At 30.7% G+C, this 24,169-nt stretch overlaps 3 protein-coding genes across 7 annotated transcripts; 1 reads left to right on the forward strand and 2 right to left on the reverse strand.

Moving 5' to 3' along the window:
* Positions 1–24: 24 nt before the first annotated feature.
* Positions 25–3,576, reverse strand: LOC132941930 (probable cytochrome P450 49a1). The gene is made up of 9 exons (XM_061010180.1): positions 3,110–3,576; positions 2,790–3,012; positions 2,481–2,706; positions 1,244–1,431; positions 974–1,160; positions 787–919; positions 510–716; positions 232–435; positions 25–162 (listed from the first exon to the last, which is right to left on the reverse strand). The coding sequence occupies exons 2-9, from the start codon at positions 2,881–2,883 to the stop codon at positions 46–48; spliced, it is 1,356 nt and encodes a 451-aa protein (XP_060866163.1). The 5' UTR covers positions 2,884–3,012; positions 3,110–3,576; the 3' UTR covers positions 25–45.
* A 98-nt stretch (positions 3,577–3,674) lies between these two features.
* Positions 3,675–8,299, forward strand: LOC132941931 (RNA-binding protein 1). 5 transcript variants are annotated; one of them, XR_009664203.1, is made up of 5 exons: positions 3,675–3,990; positions 6,508–6,733; positions 6,803–6,976; positions 7,377–7,720; positions 7,894–8,299. XR_009664203.1 is itself a non-coding variant. In XM_061010183.1 (4 exons), the coding sequence occupies exons 2-4, from the start codon at positions 6,528–6,530 to the stop codon at positions 7,405–7,407; spliced, it is 411 nt and encodes a 136-aa protein (XP_060866166.1). In that variant the 5' UTR covers positions 3,675–3,990; positions 6,508–6,527; the 3' UTR covers positions 7,408–8,299. The 5 variants fall into 5 exon arrangements, 4 of the variants coding, with proteins under 4 accessions (XP_060866166.1, XP_060866164.1, XP_060866168.1 ...); XM_061010183.1 differs by having other exon boundaries at positions 7,377–8,299; XM_061010181.1 differs by lacking the exon at positions 7,377–7,720.
* Positions 8,300–10,172: 1,873 nt separating this feature from the next.
* Positions 10,173–23,731, reverse strand: LOC132941870 (nose resistant to fluoxetine protein 6-like). Its single transcript, XM_061010084.1, has 12 exons — positions 23,362–23,731; positions 18,459–18,679; positions 18,008–18,216; positions 16,528–16,622; positions 16,247–16,446; positions 15,312–15,475; positions 15,060–15,228; positions 13,709–14,044; positions 11,002–11,191; positions 10,725–10,867; positions 10,503–10,611; positions 10,173–10,417 (listed from the first exon to the last, which is right to left on the reverse strand). Exons 1-12 carry the CDS (start codon positions 23,729–23,731, stop codon positions 10,326–10,328), a joined length of 2,298 nt encoding a protein of 765 aa, XP_060866067.1. The 3' UTR covers positions 10,173–10,325.
* Positions 23,732–24,169: the final 438 nt, after the last annotated feature.

Below are 24,169 nucleotides of genomic sequence, written 5' to 3' on the forward strand. Positions count from 1 at the left end.
AAATAAAAAAAAAAAAATAAATAATGTTTTGCGAAAAAAATGTGTTTATTTATTGTTGAATATTAAATCTATGCGACTGTCTGGTATTCTGTTCATGCGATAGATCATGCCAATATTTTTTGCATGTTCAGCTGGCATACTGATTTTGAAATTCTTAATTATCTAAAAATAATATCTTAATAATTTCTTAATATTTCATTAAATTTTATTTGATTAGTATTTTCATTTTACTTCAGACAGGAGTATTGTCATTTCTTGCATGGCGACATGTCTCCCTGGACACATTCTAGGCCCATGTCCAAAAGGTAATGAAGCATACGGATCAAACTTTTGGATGTTAGAATTTCTTAACCATCGACTGGGCTGATACTCTAATGGAGCTTTAAAGTATTTTTCTTTTGTTGATGTTAAAGAATTAAACGCCATTACTAATGTCTAGCATTTAAGTATAACTTAATAATTTAAACTATGATTGTACTATATTTAAAATTATATCACTTTGGATTTACATTTGCTGGAATTTCATAGCCACCAATGACAGTGGTTTTTGGAAGATATCTGGCATTTGCACCTGCAGTAGGGGACAACCTTAGTGTTTCTTTTATGCAAGCCTTTATGTATGCATTTGTACCTTGTAAGACATCCTCCTCACAAGCTTTTTGTACGCTTTCATCTTGAGAAATATAATACAATGTCATTGCCAATGTAGTAGCAGTCTATATTAGAAATTAAATAATAAATAATATTATTTTTATGTTGAAGTTACAAAAACAAAAAAATACTGACAGCATCGATCCCGCCAAAAAATATTTCTAGCACGAGTAAATTTATATCAGTATTTGATAAATTGGAATTTGTAATTATAGCATTAACTAGAGCGTTGTGTTCATTAGTCTGTTTCAGGTATTCGTCGATAAAACTGAAAATTTCACATAATATAAACTACTGGATGTGATCTATAGAATTAAATTACTTTTTACACGTGGAATGTGAGCTTTCTAGATTTCTATAGGCGTTTGTTTTATAAAATTTCCATATAGGTGGTTCTTTGAGGGTGTTGTACAATCCATCCATGAATTTATTTCCTGCTTCTACAAAACATTCGGACATGGTCGTATTTAAGCATTTTATTCTTAAGCCAGGCGAGACTATAGAAATTGCTAGGTGGAAAAAAAACATTTATTAAAACTTAAAAATAATCCTAATGCTGCAAAATTGTAATAAAAGTGTACGTATTAATTACCCTCAACAGAAAATTTAGTTAAGTGGTAAAACACATCTTTCAAACATTGATCTTTATTTCTGTTCAATTTTATATAATCAATGAAATCCACTGCTGCTTCTTTATGCTGAGGAATGTAACTTTCATAAATATTTTTTGACATTAACGGAGCAATAGCTCTTCTCAGTCTATACCATTCGACACCATTTCTGCAATCAGATATTTATTTTAATTAAGAAAAGAGATAAATCTATGAATTTTGAATTAGTAGCAATTTAAAATTTCCTAAAAGAGGATGTTATACCCGCATATGTTGTCTCCGTCTTACAAGTGCATAACATAGTAAATTTTACGCTCAATTTAAAAATTAAAGTAAATTGACCTTTTATACAATCTAAAGGTAAGATTATTATCTAGAGAACCTCATGAGATTTTTATTATATTTTTATTTTTAAGCGAGTTATGAGTACTTTAATATGTACAAACAATTTACAATTTTAAAATACTCATAGCTCGCTTTAAAATTAAAATATAATAAAAAGCCCACAAGGTTGTCTAGATAATAATCTTCCCTTTAGATTTTATAAGAGGTCAATTCACTTTAATTTTTAAACTAACAGACCTACATGTGTTTTGCTTTGCGTAGAATTTGCTATGTTACGCACTTATAAGACGGACACAACACATGTGGGTATCACGTCCTCTTAAGTCACAATATTTAATATTCCATCAGCACGTATTTTTGTTGAGTGCCTACCATTTAAAATATTATTGTAATCAAACATTGTCTCTTATACACAAAACAAATCTTCTCTATATGTATAATAATTGTTTACATTTGTATAATATTAGTTTACATACCCTTGAACTCAAACTACAGTTCTGTGAAAAGAATTCATAGTTGGGACCAAAAATATAATCAACTCATATTTTTTTTTCATCATAAACTTGTTAAACCTTTAATTTGATTACTTGAAAGTTAAATAACAGTCAGACAGATAATTTTTAAAATTAAATTAACTAATTGTTATATTATAAACCTTGATATTTAATATTATGTAGGTATAATATATTAATATCATGATAAATTATAACAACTTATAAGTCATATATTAGTCTTATATTTACAGTTCTGAAAAAATAATTATTAACTTAACAATTAATGTGGTAAAAACAATATTATATTACATTATTACAATTACCTACCTATATTATTAATTCTTTATAATGTTATACATGTATAGTATATTCTTCTTACTCAGATACTAATCCTCCAGTGCCAAATGGTTTTTTTCTGAGTAGGTTTAAAGCTGGAAATATGGGTCTTGCCGGATGCTTGCCTTCATGAGCAAACAATGTTTTGGTGTCTTCCACTCTTGTGATGACAATCATTGTTGTGCCACCCAACATCAGTTTAAACACTGGGCCCAACATACGTTCTATGTCACCCATAGCTTCCGTCAAACGCTGAGAGTCATAAGGACCTTTTATTATTTAAAAAAAAATTTCAATTTTTCCAGAATTGAATAAATAAGAAAGTAAATAAACCAGTTTAAATAATGCATACCGATTTTTGGAATGAACAAATGCGTGTGGCCCAGTAGAGGCCATCTTTTTGGCTCAGGTATACTACTAAACGGCTTGAACAGACGGAAAGTCATGACTACTGACTATTTATGGTCCAGGTAGACTGTGTACACAAAATCAGACTGGCCGTATACATTTAGTGGTATTGAATTAAGTAATTTATCTGCATTCAATTTTTCAATATTATGGTAATTCATGGAAATCTGTTCAAAGTACATAAATACAGTATGTACATACTATTAACATTTTTATAACTTTTCTATGTAAATTACACCATTACACATGATACACGAATATTACCTTAATATTATAATATTTTATATTATGTTTATGTCTTACGTTCTCTAATAGCATGACTCGGAAAGTAGAACGACTTTATTAGTGTATTTTCGTGCCTATTATAGAGATTATAGAGATTATAATAAAGATCACAATATCATTCGCATCGGATATTACTTCATTACGAATATCGTAATCTAATCTGTGGTAGTGTGGTTGTAGTAGTATAGTAGTATAGTCGTATAGAAGTATACAAAAAAATAAATACCATAGTAATAAACCTATGATACTATATAATTTATCAATCATCTAATATCTATTATATATTTATATAATTAAATTAATCCATTCATGTGAAATGTGTGAAATCCGGAATCGAGATTCGGGCCGTTGTCCGTTGATAAAAAAAAAGTAAAGTAAACAACTACAGGTAGTTGTTATTATTTTGAAATGTCTCGTGCGACGTTGCTGGGCACACCGATCGTTTTGCTTCCATACCGTGCGACACTGACATGACACCGGCAACGTCGCACCGTCGCGTCCGGGTCCGTCATCCATTTTGTTTACATATTATTGTCGTTTTCCACCATTTCAGCGCCGCCGACCACTGCAAACGGGGTCTTCTACGGCTCTACTCCAACTCCTCTAGCTGCCGACGACACGGCCGCTGCGTGAGTGTTTTGTCATTTATTTTTGTTAGTGTTTCTTTTTATTTTTTTCCACCGTCGTAATCTACGTAGTAGACCACGTTGACGACGGTATCGCATCGGGTTTACAGTTAGTCACGTAACAAACGAGTACCGGTTTTTTAAATTTTCAAGTTTTCACATTCTTGTCGCCGCAGCAGGAGCAGAAGCAAGTGTACGCCGCCCACACGATTCGCCGAAATATAATTTTGAAACGTGAGTATTTACCGTCAACATCGCACGCAAAAGCGACAATTAATTATATTAATAATGGATAACACTGTATTGAAACTCTATTTTGCCGAGAATCGTTGCCGGTGTAGTAATAAGTTGGTCGCAGCAATCGACAAGGGGATGATCGAGTCGGCGCCGCCGCCGCCGCTTGTTCTTCCTTTGCGGGGCGGACATTTTTTTTACCTGATTTCATAATGTTACTTCAGAAAGCGGTTTTTGTTTTCGAATCCCTAATACCTAATTACTACGTAATAAATATATCGATATTTTTTCTGTTGTTTTTGTGTGTTGTCGCAATTAGAGGTTTACGAGAGATTCTATGTTCTGATGGTTTAAAACCTGAAAATCCTCGCCGCGTGACAATCCGTTATTTTGCCCGCTCTGTTTACGCAAGTGATGTGAGACGTCATTTTTCCCCTCTATTCCGTTAATAACTTTTTGCCAGTTTTAATTGATGTGCGTCAAATCCCCCAAGTAGTTGCATAGGTATATTTATCATACTCAGTGAAAATGGTTTACATTTATAATACTGATGTAATACTTATTTGCATAGTGACTATTTAATATTAAGGAAATAATTTACAGTAGGTACCTACCAATATCAGTTAACGGTACCTAATATAATTTAAAAAAAAAAAAACTTATAATTGTTGCATGACATTTACGTTTTTTAAATTGTAATTTTCAAGTCCTATTTTTATTTGCATTGGTAATTAAACGATAATTGTAATTACCAACATCTTGCGGTATTAAAACTAAAAGTCTAACAAAGTATCACTTCAAAACAAGCTTCATAATTATCTTAAAATTTGGTAGGTAAAATCAATTTAAAGACTTAATTGTATAAACTAATAAAAAAAATGCCTCTTTGTTTTAGTAAACATTTAACATAAGTTATTTAATTAATATTTTTGGATTGAAATATTTTATAATGTTTAATAATAAATTGTACCTACTTACTACCTATATGAATATACTTATAGTTTGTTTCTAAATTTGAAATGTTTTATTAGATAATGAGTTTTTTACAATTTGAAGTAAGTAATACTACCTATAATTAAAACAATAAACTACAAACAGTTATATATAGGTGCCATTGTACCAAATTATTATAAAATATACATTTAATTACATAAAATGGTTGGTATTAAGTTTGTATTGTGTATTTGTGTCTATTATGTATTGTGGAAAATAGCATTTGTAAACATTTATATAAAGTTAGTACTAAATGCTATTATTTGTTAGTTGTATAATGAATCTATTAATAAGATATCATATTGACAATTTTAGTTTTTTTTATTAATAAATAACATTGTTTATTTGTTATTATCCTTTCAGATCATTAGAAGAAACTAATATTCCTAAAATATTATTAATGTATAACGTTTTTCAAGGTTAATGTTTTGTTTTATCTCAGTTTTTGTTGGGCAATTGATATTTTTTTTTTAACAAATGGAATTGTCAAAAAAAAAAAATATGGAACATTTATTAGAAAAATGTTTTTCTCTCGGTATCTAACTTACCAGCTTACTGTTATTGTCATAGTTAAATGTTTATCATCGGTGTTTTTTACAGAGACTTACATCCAAATTAACTGGTATCCATACACCCCTTAAACAATCGAACCCCCTAAATCCATATAACTGATTTATTTTCCAAATCTTTTATATTACAAATTTCATATGATATGCATATTTTCTATGTATCTTCAGGTACCTATGCATATTTTGTGGTAATAATTGTTTAGATGAATAATTTTGTAAACAATATCTAGATGTTAATTATTTAATATTTCTTACTATCAACTAATTTAACATCAATACAATTATGCTTAGTTTCATCCATTCATTGAGTAGTATTATTAATCAGTTATTTTATGCGTTGAAAATTAGGTACATAGTTTTCATATTAAGTTTTTCCTGAACTAGTTAACACCCGTATTTTAATTATAGTTAAGAGCATCCAATTCTTTATTTAGATTTTTTTAGCATACATCTAGGTACAATAAATCTGAATAAAAGTTTTAGACACCCTTTTTTTTTTGGTTTTAACGTATGTAGTAGGCATGCTAAAAACAATGGGGAAGTCAGATTCGTTTGGACTTCATTTTAAAATTAAAATATTTTTAAAACCACGACCAAAGTCCGACTACAACATTTTTACTTCATCGTTTTCGGCATTCTTAAATACTACATACGTTAATAAAAAAAAGGGGGTATTCGGTTAAACAAATATGCCCATTGTTGTTATTAGAAATAAACCTATACCAATGGCTGATAGGAGTTTTCAATTGAAATATTAGTTTTGAATGAGATTTCTATATTCAGTAGTACATATTATTTAATTAGGTTCTGTTATTTCCTCGGTAATTTCTCAATCAAAAATCTCTTTTATGTATCTACTATCTATCTATTTATTTATTATAGGTATATTTTATAAGTAGGTATTCAATATTTATCAACAAGTTAATTGTTAAGTAATTTTTTTTTTGTGTTTTAGTTGTCAAGACTTAAAGAAACATGTCTCATCGCGACTGGGATCAATCATGCAAAGTGTACATTGGTAATTTGGGCCAAAATGGTACTAAACATGAAATTGAAGCATCATTCACAAAGTATGGTCCATTGAAAAATACTTGGATTGCTAGAAATCCACCTGGTTTTGCTTTTGTTGAATTTGAAGATCCTAGAGATGCTGAAGATGCAGTCAGGGGACTTGACGGAACGTAAGTAAAAAAATATGATATAGATAAAATTGTTTCAAATACCTATAATAATATGTTAAATTTTTTTAGCCGCATCTGTGGAGTTCGTGTGCGTGTTGAAATGTCTAGTAATAGACCTCGTGGTGGACGCGATGGTCGTGGTGGTGGTGGAGGGGGCGATCGCAGAGGTGGCGGTGGCGGCGGCGGAGGAGGTGGTGGATACAACAGAGGTCCTCCACGCTACAATGATAGGTATAATGACAGGTAACATTTTATTAATTTCTTCTTCATGGAATTATTAACTTGGAATTTATGTTTTAATTTGAGTTTCGTTTGAACAGTGGGTTCAGTATACTTTTCAGATATTTTTTTAAACATATAAAAAAACATTAATTAATTAATTATAATCTTTTCTTTTAGAAAATAATTCAATACATTTTGAATTCCTGTTGATCATTAATAATTATGCTAATAATTTGACTTTTTTATCTCATTGATTTTTGAAATTATATTTTTCATTTATTTCCTTGTCCTACCTTGTTCTGGTAAGTTTGTTTTTTAATATGAGGTTCACTTCTCTTAGGAAAATAATTTTTTTTTGTTAATTTGTTTTTTTCTTATTGGGCTTTAATTGGATCTTTTTTATTTTTGGGATAATTTACAGGAAAAGGATCATTGGTTTTCGCCCATACTAAAAAAATTTATCATCCCATCTTATAAAAAAATCTCACACTGACAATATGACTTGACCAACAATTTTCGTACTTCGCTCCATCAATTCTACCGAATTGAAATACCGTAACGTGTTATTTAACATCATGCGGGTGGAAACAGCCTATTCTACACTATTCTACAATATTCTTCCAACGCCTCTACCCTACGATCAACTCTTCACAAGCACTTGTATGCTTTCTTGGCTGTTTTAACGTCTCCACTCACACTCTCCATCTAAACAACATATGGTATTATTTATTCTTTCATTGAAAATTGAGAGTTGTAAGTTAAAAGGTATTTAGTTTTTTGTTTTGTTTTTTTAAACAATTACCTATGACATGTTTTTTATAAGTATTTTTAATAGGAGCTGTGATAAGTAAGTATAATTAATATTTCCCTGTGAGGAATGGATATGGTTATAGTATGTGTTATTATTACGATATATAACTATTTAAATTGTATTTTAGATCACGATCGCGATCTCCCAAACGCCGTGCACCGCCTTCACGGTCACGTTCAAGGAGCTACTCACCAAGACAACGTCGTACGTCACATTCCTAAGATAAACCTTTTAAACAACGATGATACAGGTTCCATTTAATATGAACTTTAGTACGCCCCAATTTATTATTGTTCCCTAAACATAAAACTTCAATATTTTCTGTTAGTATTCTACAGAAATCTTAATGATTTTTTTTTTTTTAATGATCTAATTTGTAATTTTTTTTACTCAAGATCACTTGGTATTTCCAAAAGATCACATCAAAAAATTTGATAGCTTTATAATAAGTTGACTTTTGTAAGTTATTTTTATTCATTGTACCTACCATTAGTTTGGTTTACTTAAAATATACAATACACTTAGATAAATAATTTGACTATTTTTTAGTTTTATGGAATGTTGTGTGTTACTCCTGAACTCCTTATACATAATTACTAATTACTTATCTAATGCTTCCTGAGTTCCTGACCATGTTTAAGATTGTGCATACCTTTGAACAATTACCTTTTGGAATTAGTAATTTATCTTTTAAAATATTTAAATAATTAATTGGCTATGTCAGATTTAAAAAAATTAAAATAAACATTCTGTGTTCCCGGGTAAAGTAATCAAATTATACCTAAAATAAAAATTTTATTTTAATAATTACCTTTGGTAATGAACTAAAGACCAGTCATAAAATAATTAAATCCAGTCTTTAATTTACTAAGATTTTATTATTTACAAAATTATAAGAACTATTCAAATTCAAAGTGAGTTCATTAACCAGTATAAGTAATTGTGTACTTTTTAAGGGTGTTGACCAGTTGCCCTCCGGCTGTTTAAAAAATGTACCAATTGCCCTCAACGTGTTTAGTATACGAGAATAATACATTAATACTGATTACAAAATAAATACAATATCAATAATAAGTTATTATTACAACTAACATAATTTATAAATTATCATTTTAACACATTGATGGACATTTTTTTAAAATTCCAAAACCGGCCAATATAAAGCCCTTTCTTATTACTGTTATGGTAGTAATGAAATTGTTACTGTTATAGCAGTAGTGTGTACGTACATCGAAACTGCTATGTAATGCTATAGGTACGACTAAAAATTGTTCTGTGATTACTCAACGCATTATACATTACGTACTGCGAATCAGCTTATCGGTGTTGATAAAATAAACGACAAATGAACAAATAGACCAAAAATCTTAAAATAGAAAATTTACTATTAATTATTATAATTTCCCTTGAAACATGTGAGTGCCCAATTATCTAAAGCAACGCAATGTGGCAGTTTAATTTCCTCGATCATTTGATACCATTGAAAGTATTACTGCTATTGCAGTAACGCCACTATACATAACATTTTCATAATATTGCTATTGTCTATCAATGTGTTAACATTATCTCATTTTTTTGTTTTTGTCATTGTATGCTACTTGTTATAAATATTGTATTAGTTATATTAGGTATATGATTTTTTTATTTTTATATATTTACATAACATTTATATTACCTTACCTATTTTACATCCGGTGTGGTATTGTAATGGTGTATATAATATTATGTTGAGGTCAACTAGTGCATTTTGCACTAGGGATTTTGAGAATTAGTATAAAAATGATAACTTTTAGGGCACATGGCCCTATTTAGATCTGGATATGCATAGTATTGGAGCAACCTTGTTCACTATGTCAGAAATATTATCCAATAGCTATCTGGTTAATTTATGAACATTTTTTTCGATTTAAATGTAGTAAAATAAATAACTTCAGACTATTTTTAAGCCGACTAAACATTCAAGTACCAACTTTTTAATATGATGGAATTAAAAATTGGTCAACAAATATTTCTGTTGCTGAGATAAACTTAAAAGGATAGTTGAATATATAATCAATTTATATTAAATGAATCGTGTATTGATGTCTTACAAATGATATAAAATGTAATGGTGTATGTACCATAGATTAATAAAAAAAATAAATAGTAATTAGATATATATTTATTTTGTACAATAGATATGTTATAGACAAATAATATGTGTATTGAAAAATAAATGGGTTTTGGTTAATTAAACAATAACAGTCATATATATTTAATCACAAGTATTTATTTTGTGAGTGAAGGTAAACATTTCTTACAAATAAGTGGGAAATTTTCAAATAAGATAAAAACATTGGTATATTATATATTATATACATTATAATTATTAATGTTATATTATACATATTGCTTTGTAGTCTTAATTCTAGTTTTTACACGAAATTATAGTTAGATGGATGGTTAAAAAATATATAGTATGAGTAGGTAAATTGTAAAAGAACATAATATAAAATAAAAACGTGGAGGAACTGAGGTTCCATGCCAGTTAAAATCTTAAATGTTATTGTCTTAATTGGACTACGGAGCTGTCATTTGTTTAAATTTTTCTGGTTTTACGTTTATATTGCTTATCTTCGTCGTTATGTCGTCTACATAACGAGATTTATTACCTGAAAATTAAAATTCATTCATCTTAAATTTGGTAATTGTGGGTAATGTTTTAATAAAATCAATAATAACTTCTTGCATATAAACCTGAATTGAAGAAAATTTTTTCCAAGCCGATTATGGGCGATTCGTAGAGTAATGTCAAACAGAAAGCCGTCAGGAACGATAGGGTGATGTCTCCAAGCGACAACCACACCTACAATCACGAAAACAATAATAATTTAAAAGTGATTTTTAGAATATCTTCAGACTTCAGGTCGAATATAATCTAATAATAATGAGGTGGTTTCAATTATCAGTAATATTTACCAGGTTATAGATTGACGCGTGAAATGGTGTCCGAATGGAGCCGACTGTATACAACTGGAGTCCACCGTGGCACAAGAATGCGCAGTACGTCAACCGACTCAGCGTTATTACTGGTTTCCAGCACAGGATGGGTTCGATAAAACCTATTGTATATAATATGCGGACTCATTAGAAAACTAATAATTAATAACTATGGCTTCTGCTATGATCCAAAGTGGCAATAGGTATGTACTTTGCCGGGTAAACACTAAATATCATTTGTAGATATTGTTCTTACCTCCGTTACCGGTGGATACTGCGATGATTGTCCAACTGACCCCTGCTGCCCACGTGATGCGGTACAGTGCGCCGTACAGAGCGGCAACAAATGCGTCGTACTTGTAGTTAGGCTTGTAGAACCACCAGGCCGAGAACAGCGTGCCGAATATGAGGACTATCGAAACGATCCAACTCGACCATACCACGTACTGATTGATAACAGTACAAACAAAGCATTTAATCATATTAACACTATTACCATTTACCACCAATAACTAATAAGTAAACGTTATATAATATATAAGTAAACAGTAGCACGTCTTATTGGAAGGACGTAAGGTCAATGGGCACAGTGATTACGATACATCGGAATAATTATTGGATGGTGCTCGATAAAAGGGATTAAGTCGATACCCAATTTTGGCCATTTTTCGATTATTACATTGTGCTGTCTTGTAGATAATGAAGTTCTATACCCACGCAGTTTTTACTACACAAATATACATAATCTCAATTATTAATAAGGACGCTTACATAATTTTTTTTTATACTTGTCGTTTACAGCACAAAGTTAGATCATTGATAATATGTTATAAAATAATTGTATCATTAATTGAAAACTATGTATGGATTCGTAGAGCATCGTCTACAACACTATAGATAGTGCCGCTTAGAGCTTACTACAAAAGTATCGCTTACAGGCTACAGCGAATGCCGAATAGCCTTTTAACCGACGATATACCTATAATACATATACATTTTTGGAAGCACCCTGGGTAACCTAATGAAATGGACTACGTCAAAACTCAAAAGTATGACCTTCTTAATTCTTTTCTTGGGACGCAATCGGAATATTAAATGACGGTAAATTCGGGAAGCACGGTTGAAACTCCCAATCGGGTGATCCCCATACTTTATTCCTAACGCACTTAGGACACTAAATAAGATACGCACTCGGGAAACTTCAAACTACCCTGTAATCTATTGTTGTATTATTTTTTATCTTAAGATAATAGGTATGTTAGAATGAAAGAAATCTACTACAGTCAATACAAAATGAGACATACCTAGTGCTTTTTGACTTATTCATTTTAATCTGCGCTAATAAAAATCCGTTTAAAATATTATTATTTGATACTGCGCATTTTGTTCCACTCGACAGTTTAGCATTTAGATACATAGTGATTGTCTTATAGCTCTAACTTACCAGTCGGTCATTTTCTCGATATATTTCATATATGTGAAATATGTATTTATATGTGTTTTAGAAAACATAACACCAACGTTTTTGAAAAAAATTCTATAGTACCCTAATTATTATAAACATTTAAATGTTAGATGACAGAAGTGATGTAGGTGTAGGTACTCGTGAGTGGCGCAAGGGCAACCCGCAAAATGTTGGTGCACTTCAACACCGCATCGAAACTTTTAAAACTTTTAATACTTATAACTAATTATAACTATACTGTCTTACAAGTTCAAAATTGCTTAGAAAAAAATTCTGCTGTGGAATAGGAAATTGAAAACACGTGTTTTGTAATTGAACAAGAAACTATAACGATAAAAATGTTTAAATAATATTATTTTTTCTACAATAATATTGTGTTGTAATAAAATATAACTAAGTACACAAAAATAAATTGTTTTTAAACTCCTAGATTGACCGAAAAAAAAATGTTTGGTGATACATAACCATTTTGTATAATATTATAAGTACTCGATATTATAGTAACTGCCTATTGATATAAAATGACGCTATTCGGACGGGTGCCCAGCATGACCTCAACATGTTTTGTTTGTATCCAATAATTTTTATAATTTTTTTTCATATTTTATATTTATAGTCACCCATACATTTTGAATTTTGCTTCAAAGTATTCATGTTCCAACAAGAAAATTATTAGAAAATGTAAATGAAATTCCAACAATAAAATTGTTATCGATTTCATCGGTAGCTAGGTAATTGTGATAAGAATAATTTTTTATGAGATTTATCTCAACACAGCTATTTTAATACGATTTAGTTTATTATTATGATTTGTGTTATTCCCCCCCCCCCCTCACCCAATAATGGCTGACTGGACAATTATAATTATCTATGAAACTATAAGTTTTTTTTTTACTAGTTATTTTATAAGTGGGAACCTGCCTAATTAGTAAATGTATAATTGTAGTTGTATAATATCCTGCTATACGCTATTCCACTAATACAACATTCAATATAGAATATTATTTAAACAAGAGAAAGTTAGTTAATTATTTGTAAAATAAAATGAACTTAGGTTTACGTATTTTAACTAATTCTAATAGACTTGAACGAAAAAAGCTAAAGAAAACTAATGAGTCTATGACCTATAGCGCACTTGTTTCGACGAGATTGGGTTTTTCTTCTAATAGGTACTTAAAAAAAACTGAAAAACTTACTGTATCAGTGCCAAAACAAGTATAATGTGCTAAATATCGTCTACAGAGGGAGATTTTTTTGGTTGTTATTGATCTAGGCAAATTTCTTAAATAAAACAAAATGTTCCTTTCTGTGAGTTCGTTAGGCACCCAGTAAGCGCCTCGTTATACATTCCGTCATTCCGAAGTAGGATGTGGAAACATTTAAGATAATGTGAAAATGACTGACAACTACATGTTTACATCTAGGAGTTTGTTATTCTTGTCCGTGTGCCTATAAACAGAATAGTAGGTATACGTCATCACGATGAATAGGTACGTACTTTGTTGATTTTGTAGGACGTGTTTTTCATCTTGTGCCGTACCAAGCCCGTCATCATGCCGACATAGTACGGCGTGGCTCTCGTGTGCGTCGGTATGTAGAGGCTGCGGAACGTTTTGTTGGCGATGGGATTTCGCAGTGTCTTGATGTGCACCAACAGGAAGGCGTCCAGTTTTCCCGAATACGTGACGAAGAAAGTAGTGAAAATCGATGCGGCCAATATGAGTGCCAGCACAGAGTTTCCGATTTTCGGTCTGTGGTACAAAAGACTGACGATGATTGGGGCTGTCAGGAACAAGTGCGTGTCACATGCGATGTACCAAGACTGTATCATGCACTGCGTGGTGAACGAGGTAAAAATTAATTTTGCATACCGTAGGTCATTCGTCGATATATACGCATTATAAATAATAATATAAAATATACATAAGCATAATATTATGTAGATATATCTATAGGTATTATGCACGGCTGGAGATTGGAAGAAATGGATTAACCCGCTGTAGCTGAATTGGTTCCCGTTTGAAAAAAGTATTTTTATTAAAATGAGCATAATTGGTTCCTTCTTTTCGCAGTAAGATGGCCGAGTACCCAAATTTTCATTCTCGTTTTTTTCAGTCTATTAGAACTGTCAATTTAGAAGTATTAATAATAGGAAGTTAAAAAATAAATTAATAATTGATAAGCTGAATTTAAAATTTAATATTGTTGAGGTGATAATTTGAAGCAACATTTCTTCAAATATTTTAATCGTATAAATTCCCATTAACGTAGTCTGTCATTAAATTTTTCAAGTATGATTTTATTTGTAAAAAATTTCGCTTAAAATTGAAAATTTGATAGTAAAGTTTGGTAAGATAACTGTACAAAAACTGGAACCAATTCAGCTCATCTAATAAAATATCTTTTTTTAACTGGAAGTGAGAACCAATTCAGTACCAGCTGGTACCACATGTGCACACTCGCACACTCCTACTCTAATAATTCCAAGCCCACGAAAATAAATAATTTTCACATTCAACTAATATTATTATTTAACAATAAATTATGTAATACTGGAATTATATATGTTAATGTAGTATTGTTAATTTAAAATTATTATTCTATTTGGTCGGTTTTTGAAGTTAATGGTTTTATCTTTGGTCAACCCATCTCATCCCAAAAATAAAAATGTTTTATTTATTATTAAGGATATTGAATAAAGTAGCGTTGTATCAGAATACAGATATTTGAAACATTAGAAGAGTAGGGTTATGCGAATGTTTGCCTATTTAAATTTTTGAAAAAATCAAGCCCTTAAAATATATTCGCCAATGATTACCAACTATAGTTTTACTTTTTTGTACACTGACCAATTTTTGCGGTTTAATGTAATTGTTTATGTAGAGTATGTTGGTCCACCAGCTTTCGTGACACCTCTCTACTTCCAAGCCCACTTTCTCGTTCCACAGAGGTCCTGATCCTATTTTTATAAACATCGTACAGTAAAATCCAATCACTATTGCGTAAACTGGTGTCAACCTATCAAGTAAATAATATTTTTGCTTAGTTATTAACATTTTCCACTGTTCATTCCTTATTATATCGATAATTATTGTTGTTACCTCACATAACGGTGTATGTAAAAAAGTGGTATTTGAAAAGCTTTTGGGTTCTTTTGGATATGTTCCAATAGTAAGTAACATGCAAGGAAGCCACTTATTATGAAAAATGTATCCACTAGTATGGGTCCGTTAAGTATGACCATGGCTTCAAGTTTGCTATAAAACTAAACCAAAAGAGCAAAAATCATGTTTTAGTTTACATAATATTTATTTTTTCATGGTCCCCTTGTGGTTGGTATATAGTTGGTAAAGATATATCCAGAGGAAATTATCTCTGTACGTGGTTCAAATAATCATAGGTTTTTTCATATAGACATTAATTTTGGGGAATATATAATGTAGTAATATGTTTGATATAGTGTCAAATATTGCTATTGTTAGTTACATTGTAATTATTATTTGGTACCTATATTCTGTTATTGTAATTTAAAAGTAGAGAAAATATAATTTTAAAAATTAAATTAACATTCAGCAGTGTTCAATTTTTAATCTTGAGAAGTGCGCAATGAAACATTTGAAATTTTAAACATGTATAAACTATTATTATTATTATTATTATCATCGTTTTTTTAAGACATGCGATAATCAATCAGAACACTATTTGAACTTTTGTACATATTTATATTAGTTTATTCTAATGACGAACAAACCGTTCCAGTTATTGTACTGTATTTGTAGGTATTTAAGACTCCGCGGAGTTCTTTAAAATATCGAAGATGGCACAAGCGTGTACCATTATTGCAATAATATAAGAACTTTTATAGGTTACTATATCATAATTCATAAATATTAGATCATTATCAATTAACATAATTTATTGAAAGATATAGTTTATATAAATTATAGATATGTAAAAAAAAACGCAATAGGTGTAAAATGTATATACCTAATATTATAATTATTTGATAATTAGGAATTACAAATAGTTTACTTACGTATTCAATAAAATTGGTGTTCATTATTGGCGAGCCTAAAGAGAACATAAAACGATGCCCTACAATAATGAAACACATCGATATAAATTTCAGTCCATGAATGCATTCTAGGTTGTCTGATGTCTTCGGGAAAGTAAGCAACTTGCGGACGTTTTTCGATAATGAAAACGACTGGAGTATGAGATGTTTTTTCGATTTTTCTGTAATATGGATAACAAATAACAATTCAGCGTATTTGGTACATACTATTTAAATACAAATATTATTTTACAGGGACTTACCGGAAAACTTAAAATGCTCGAATGAAGACATTGAAGTAAACAAGTCATAATAGGTACTCATACCAATGAAAACTAAGGAGACTCCGATTATTGACCTGAACAAATAAACAATCTTTGTAAAATTAAAGTAAAATATTTTCGTACTCGCGTCATATTGTAGTCATTAATTGATCAACTAATCCTTCACAATAGTTGGACATAAAATTAATTTGTCATTGTATCTGTTCTATATTAGATTTTCACGAATAATCCCCTACACAATATTATCCAGGCGTGTTAATAATAAATTCAGAATTGACACGTGCGTTAATTCATATCAAGCTAAATACGATTGCGTATGGTTTACCAACCGATCAGAGGATATCCGAATGTTTTAAAATTACCCAAAATAAAACATCTGTGCAGTGAAATTATTGTAATAGCAGGCGCACAAAATCGCAGCCGTCATGGTGAGGTTTTTTCCGTTTAGTTGGCTGCATGGTTAATAAAGATTAAGCTAAGCTAGTGTGTACTTAATAGCTATTAATAACTATTTTAACACGATTAATAAAATCCAAAAAATAACGACTGCGTTTTTTTTTATATATATTATAAGACGATTTTTTTTATATTTCGAAAGACATAGGTGTACATAAGCGACGAACAAGAAAAGTATGATATTTATTATATCGCTGCGATAATTTATCAGCGATTTATTCTTTATGCAAAGCCTGTAATAACAATATATTGCATGTACACTGTACACAGTTATTCAGAAAGGAACTAAGAACAAGCAGCTGATTCAATGTAACTGTGGGCATCATTTGGTAATGATACGCGTAGGGAATTGAAAACGGCGATTTTCCGTCACAATATGTCGATCACACGTACGATGTAGGAATATAGACGTACGTGATCCTGAAAACAGATTTAAATTTATTTTGGACTTTCCCACATTTTCGTTTCTCTTGCCTTAAGATTACTAATAAATTATATATTTTAAATGTAATAGTTCCAATTTGTCCAATATATTTTACTGTAACTTGAAATTAAATCAAAAATGCGGAAAAGTCGATATCAAGTAGACTTCACGAACAATTCAAATCTGTTATCACAATATTCTTATTGCATTTATTGGACTCTTAATAGAACACGTTTAACTTCCTACATAGCCTTGTATAAACGTAGGCGACAAACAGCCACTTGCGATTGCCATAAAAAAAAATAGAAATAATAATTATTAATATAACAATAATAATTAATAAAATATAATATAATAATTATACACGCATATGAGTGGTACGTCATTTAAGAGAAACAAATATTTTGTGTTTCTTCGATAAGACAGTGTCCTAAAATCATGTAAAAAAACTACACATTCGATGATCGTATCCTGTCAGATATCCTATACCAACTCGTCCGTGCAGGTTACCTTGCGTCGCATTAAAAACACAATATTATAATAATATTATTTATGTAATATTTTATCAATAGCACGTACAAAAATGTATAATCTCCCCAGGTCCACGGTAATGCAGTATTCGTCTGACACTTGACGGTCCCTACGCTGGTCGTTATTTTTTTCTGAGGGATATCCCGGAGGATACCTTCCATGTGTTTCGACACGTCTCCTCTGTTGCACGTGTGTGGTACACAGTAAGCTATGTAAATTCGGTTCCGCATACTTTTGTTCGGGTCGAATGCTAATCCCTGAAAAAAGCACGGGAAAGAGGAGATATAATATTATGTTTGACTGATCGAAAGCTCTATATTGTACGGACACAAATCGTATCGTTTATTGTATAGGTAGGCATATACGCAGGTACAACCAAAACCGAATCAATTCGTTAAATTTTAAATTCGTTTTTTAATGTGTAATTGTTTTTGACTTTTGAATACCTACCTACGCGTTTATCCTAAGAAAAAAATAAATAGTTAATATCTTGACTTACTTGCAGTGTATCCCACGAGGATTCATTAAAAACGTGTTTACGTGATCTAAATTTGGAATGAGCTATGGGATTTATTTCGATTTCTACCAGACAGTATTGTCCTTGTATATAATCATCGCGTTCAAATACTTCGACGTCGACGCACTCATCAAAGTTCCCAAGATTGTACGTGGATCCGTCAAACCAACCAGTCGGTATAAATTTAGCAGACGCGTCAAACACTAAAAATAAATAGTAAACACGGTATATAAGTCAATAATATAATTTAAATATTGTAGGAATATCGTCGATGTAAATTATGTGCTTATTATTTGAAAATAATTCGTGATGACGTAATAATTACGTCGTAGGCACACGCAAGTATATACGCATTAATGCATTATACCCAGTGGCCGAGTGGCAACACTATTATATTTTTTTATAAGTTAAACGTACACATAGTCGTGTACTATTGTTTTACCTACATCGATTATCGAAACAATTTGGTTTTATTTATTATTCTATGATTTATTTATGAGATGAGCTTATAATATATTATTTCCTTGTACAAAGAAATAATACGTAACGTGATCATAATATACAGAAAGTCAATATCGACATGACGCATTCTTCTGTCGCGTATGTAGGTAATGAAATATTATTTTAGCAAACAGTCTGTAATCTATTTATGGTAGACCCGGTGTTGCGTTTATGGAGGTGATGAAGGTGATATATCATCCCCCGGAGCCTGTTTTTTTACTCGTGTGAAATTAAATAATATTTTGAAACTCGACAACTGCCAATTTTATTATTACGTTACCATAGTGATTTTTTATGTAGGTGTAACACCACAATCTATATATATATTTTGTAATATCCTATAGATACACACGCCTCTACATTGGCTATTTATGACTATATATATATTCGGAATAGTATAAACCGCAATGTGCCAATATGGTAATCGTATAATATAATCTAAATAATCTCACAATGCATGATTATTTTTTGAAGAAAATCCTTCCGTCGAAGCATGTCTGTCTCTGTGATATTTAGCAGCTAGCTATTAGGTACATTTATAAGTAGTATCTGATTACCTGAATCTTCCTAGTAGTTTTCAAATGTTTTGATCAAGTCATAAGAGATTTCTGCAGCAGGTGCACAAGATAGTTTTAGATACTTTTGTGAGCTTGCGTACAAATATGAAATAACAACGGTCAACAGTAATCGATGCCCAGCATTATGATAACTTAGTAGTTATGATATTCGATGTTTATCAGCTATAATTGTAAATATACTTACTACAATACCCCATGCAGTATTATCAATAATAATAAATAATAAATATTATTACAGTGAAGCTTCCATATAACGAAATGTTCTGTTAAGCGAAATATTTTTGAGAACCAAAACAAATTATAGAACCAAATTTATTTAATTCTATTTAACGATATTCTTTATAGTACGAATTTTCATGTTGCCCGTGAGAGTGTGAGACTTAGTAAAATGGATGTTTCATTGCATAATAAAACACTTTGAACACCCTTCCCCTCTGGTATTTTTTTACTAGTCTATACGGATATATTATGATACATACATAAACTAATAAAATTAAAATAATATTTTCATATATAATATAATTGTTTGTATCCCCCTATTGAAAATATCTGTGTACGCCACTGATGCAATCATACTCTTTGTTGTATGCAATTTGTTGTAATTATTTTACTAGTTTGGTGGCCATCATCCAAGTTGCCAAAATGAAATATAGGTTAGGTAGATTCACTAAGTACTGATGAACAGAAAACCGGAAGTACAATCGACGAAATGGTCCCTAAGATTACCAGACGAAATGTGATGAATCATTGGGAAATGGAATTGTTGCGTGTTCATTGATGAAGCCATATAATCACTTGAACCGAACGTAGTTAAAAAGTCAAAAATGACGAAAATCAACGTATTACGGAGAAGGTTTATATGACAGAAATTTTAGGAAAAGAAAGGAAATCTGGATGTTAAAAATACAACAGTGGTGATATCTGTCCAGAAAAAATAAACTAAATAATAAAATAAAAATTTAGTTTATTGTTGCAGATTAAATAATAATAGTGTATTATATATTGGTTGCTATTGGTTAATCGGGTATGTTTGTTGATTTTTATCATTATTTTTTGTCAATATATATATAATAATATATAAAAATGAATGTTTGTGTGTAGATTAGACCTCTGGGAAGAAGATGGGCTAATTTAAAAAGGGTTAAATTTGGATTTTTTATTCATCGGATTTTAGTACGGCTAGGTTAGGATTTTATATTAATTGATTATATTAATCCACCGTAGGTGAATTAAATAAAAACGACAAACTTGGTATAACTTTAAGACTTTAGAGTTAAATAATACAGTTACGTACAAACAGTACGGGGTCTGCGATCTACCGCAGGTAGATTGCCTATCTGATAATATACTGCTGCGAATCAGAATTTTTATTCCAGGCAACAGAAAAGTTAAGATACATTTTGAACACCATACAACGAATATTAAATAACGAATTGAACAAAGTTTGAGTCATATACAGAGTTGGTACAATTAACGGGCAACGAAGTGCACGGGATCAGCTAGTATTATTATAAAATATAATGATAATTAATACCGATTATATTATCATTTATCACTGCAACGTCGGCCACCGCGGAACCCTCTCGACGCCAACATATTTTGTTATTGTTATTAGCTATTACCTTAGTTACAATTATTGTAATTACATTAGCATGTTTAGTCTGAAAAATTAACCCGAAAAATTATTTATACCTATGGGCTATGTATAAAATAATTTAAATTGAAAAAATGTATCACAATAATACATAACACTGGTGCTCATTAAGACATAACATGCAAGCTTGTGAGTTTCAATTCTATTTAACTACCACTACTATTTTAGAACGGGCAACAGCCTCTAGTAAACCGAAGTAATATGTCATGAAATATGTTTTTAGTATCTAAATATATAACTTAATTCATAAATATCACCAAGGTCGTTACATATTGGAAAGTTTTCGATAAGGCACTAGGTTTTCACAATTAATGATCATTACATAGGTATATCTTATCAATTGCACAAAGTGCATATTATGAGCAAGACTAAGATAAAAATGTTGGTGATCCTATGTTTACTAATAGTAAGCTCAGTGAACTGATAAATTTAGTGTATTTTAGATTCTTTCACAAAAATTGATATATACACGGTTATATTTATGGCATTCTCATTTTAACGAAAGCGATTTTGGTTATTTGCATTTTGCAGGTTGAATATATGTAAGGGTATCTATAGAAATTTTTTAGAGAAGACATTATTAATTTTATTTAAGTTTTATGAATTCCAACAAAATTATTATTATTAAATATAGTCCTTGAATAACAATGATTTTTAAATTTTACTTTTAAGACATAGAATAATAATATAATACATAATTGTTAGGTACCAGGTACCTGCCACCTGGTACCTATATAACAAAATTGTTTTATATTTGTTTTTTGATTTTAAAATTTTAAACTTCTTAATTTTTCCTCTCATTTGAAACATGTAGAATTTGAAACATTTTTCTCACAAATTTTTCGTGTGTTTAGTGAGTACAGTTAATAGTTATAAATTATAATTATGCTGTTGTTGTTGATATTTTAAACATTTTTAAAATAAACAATAATATTTATGATATTATGCTTATGACATGCCAGTTATAGGAGATTATATCTATTTAGTTTTCACGCCAGTGGCGTGTAACATAGGGTCCAATTGTTGTTCTGGAAACACCTTAAATATGGGTGCAGGGTGGGTATTGATAGAAGAAAAATAAGATATTTTATAGGTCGGTATAACAATATTATGAACGGTATACCATAGCCGGTAGGTCACCTAAAATTAGTTGAGCAACATCAATTTTTTTTATAATACACGCCATTGTATTCACGCAATACTCTATAACAATATATACCTTTATATATTATATATTTAATCCCGTGAAATTTTTTTAAAAATATTTTTTATCTAAAACTGTTTAGATATATTTGACGAATTTGAAGAATGTATGTAGGAGGTTTAAGTTTTAATTAAATTTTATCAAGGTCTCCCTTTAAAAAAAAAAAAAAAAGGATTTCATTAAAACAGACAGTCAAATTCGCTGTGTTTTAATAAATTTTTGTTTCCTTTATCATTGCCTATAATGCAATAAAATGCAATTATACAAAGACAATATATATTACATGTAATTAACAGTTCACAATAATCTAATTATTTTATTATTATTTCATTAATCGAACATTATATTTATAACAGCAACAAATTAATAATTTGGTTTTAATTGTTATAATGTTATTGTAGACACTTTTAATAATATTTAAAACATTTTTATTCTCGAGATGAGTCTAGAGCCAATGATAATAAAACTATTGATTCAAAAAATAGAACTCAATAGAATCAAATTTATAAATAATTTTGAAAATAACATAACAAATTGATCTAACATTACACGTTTACACGATGTAAACTAATAATTCGTAGTGTCGGGATTACTTTTTATTTTTTGGTGGGGGGGTTGTGAGAGGGGTTAAGGTCCACTAAGATTGATCTTTGTATATGAGCGAGATAGGTAGGTACTCTATTTCTATTTATGCTCCCCTCCTTACTATACCTAAAAAATATGACAGTTTTTAATGACTTGTCCTACTTTAATAATACAAATATATTATAATATACTGTACACTATTACAGTGTATACCTATCTAAAATTATATAGCGTCGACGTAAATACACCATTTATTATTATAACATAAATAATACCAAATATAATATAGGCATATTATATGCATAACGTATTATATTTATAATAATTTTAGGTCTTGGTTTATTTTAATGCGTTGTGGCTCACTTTTTGTCGCCCAAAGCTGAAAGTCGTCGAGTTGCGTCAGATACACGGCGGTGTGCTTGTAGCATTGCGTGTGCACATCGGCCGTAGTGACGAACGGCAGGAACTTGGACACGATGTTCGAAGTGCGCTCCAGTAATCGTTGCACTTCCGTCCGGTTTCCGTCGTCCGGGGCCTGGATTGCGAAGCTGCTGCCGTCCCGAAGTCCGTCCGACCGGAAGTACTGGTCTTGGTGCACGTACGGTGGGTAGTTCGTGGCGGTCACTGATTGCGCTGCCCGACAGTAGTTGCAGTTGTTGTCGTACGATCCGATCAACGCGACGATGATCATCAGACGGCACGTAATCACATCCGTGCAGCGGCTCTTCGACATTTTTCGCGGGGCGATCGTTACAGCATTACGGCAGACGTTGTGCGCCGTCCGGTATACTGACCGCGGGCAAGGAAACAGAATAAAAGTGAACTGCTGAAAGTCTATAACTCCAATAAGAAGTTATGATATTCCGTTTTGGCGAAACAATAACAAGGAACCGAATTCGAATTTGTTTGGACTGCGTCGCAAAACAAACACCTATGCAAAAACACACGTACTCGAAATAATACCAGCCAGGAGTGTGTAATTAAAAAATATATATTCATCATCCGGTCGTGCTGTATACCTGTATAGTGCTGCAGAGGGACCGTGGCGTGGTGGAGGTAATTGAACTGTCCAGCAGTAAATATAATAATACATATACGTACACGGGTACGCAATAAATTGTTATATACTATATTTGTCTATATATATTATCTCCATATAGGTGTGTAGAAA

Source organism: Metopolophium dirhodum, chromosome 3 (genome assembly GCF_019925205.1).
Source record: "Metopolophium dirhodum isolate CAU chromosome 3, ASM1992520v1, whole genome shotgun sequence".
In the NCBI taxonomy this organism is placed as follows: domain Eukaryota; kingdom Metazoa; phylum Arthropoda; class Insecta; order Hemiptera; family Aphididae; genus Metopolophium; species Metopolophium dirhodum.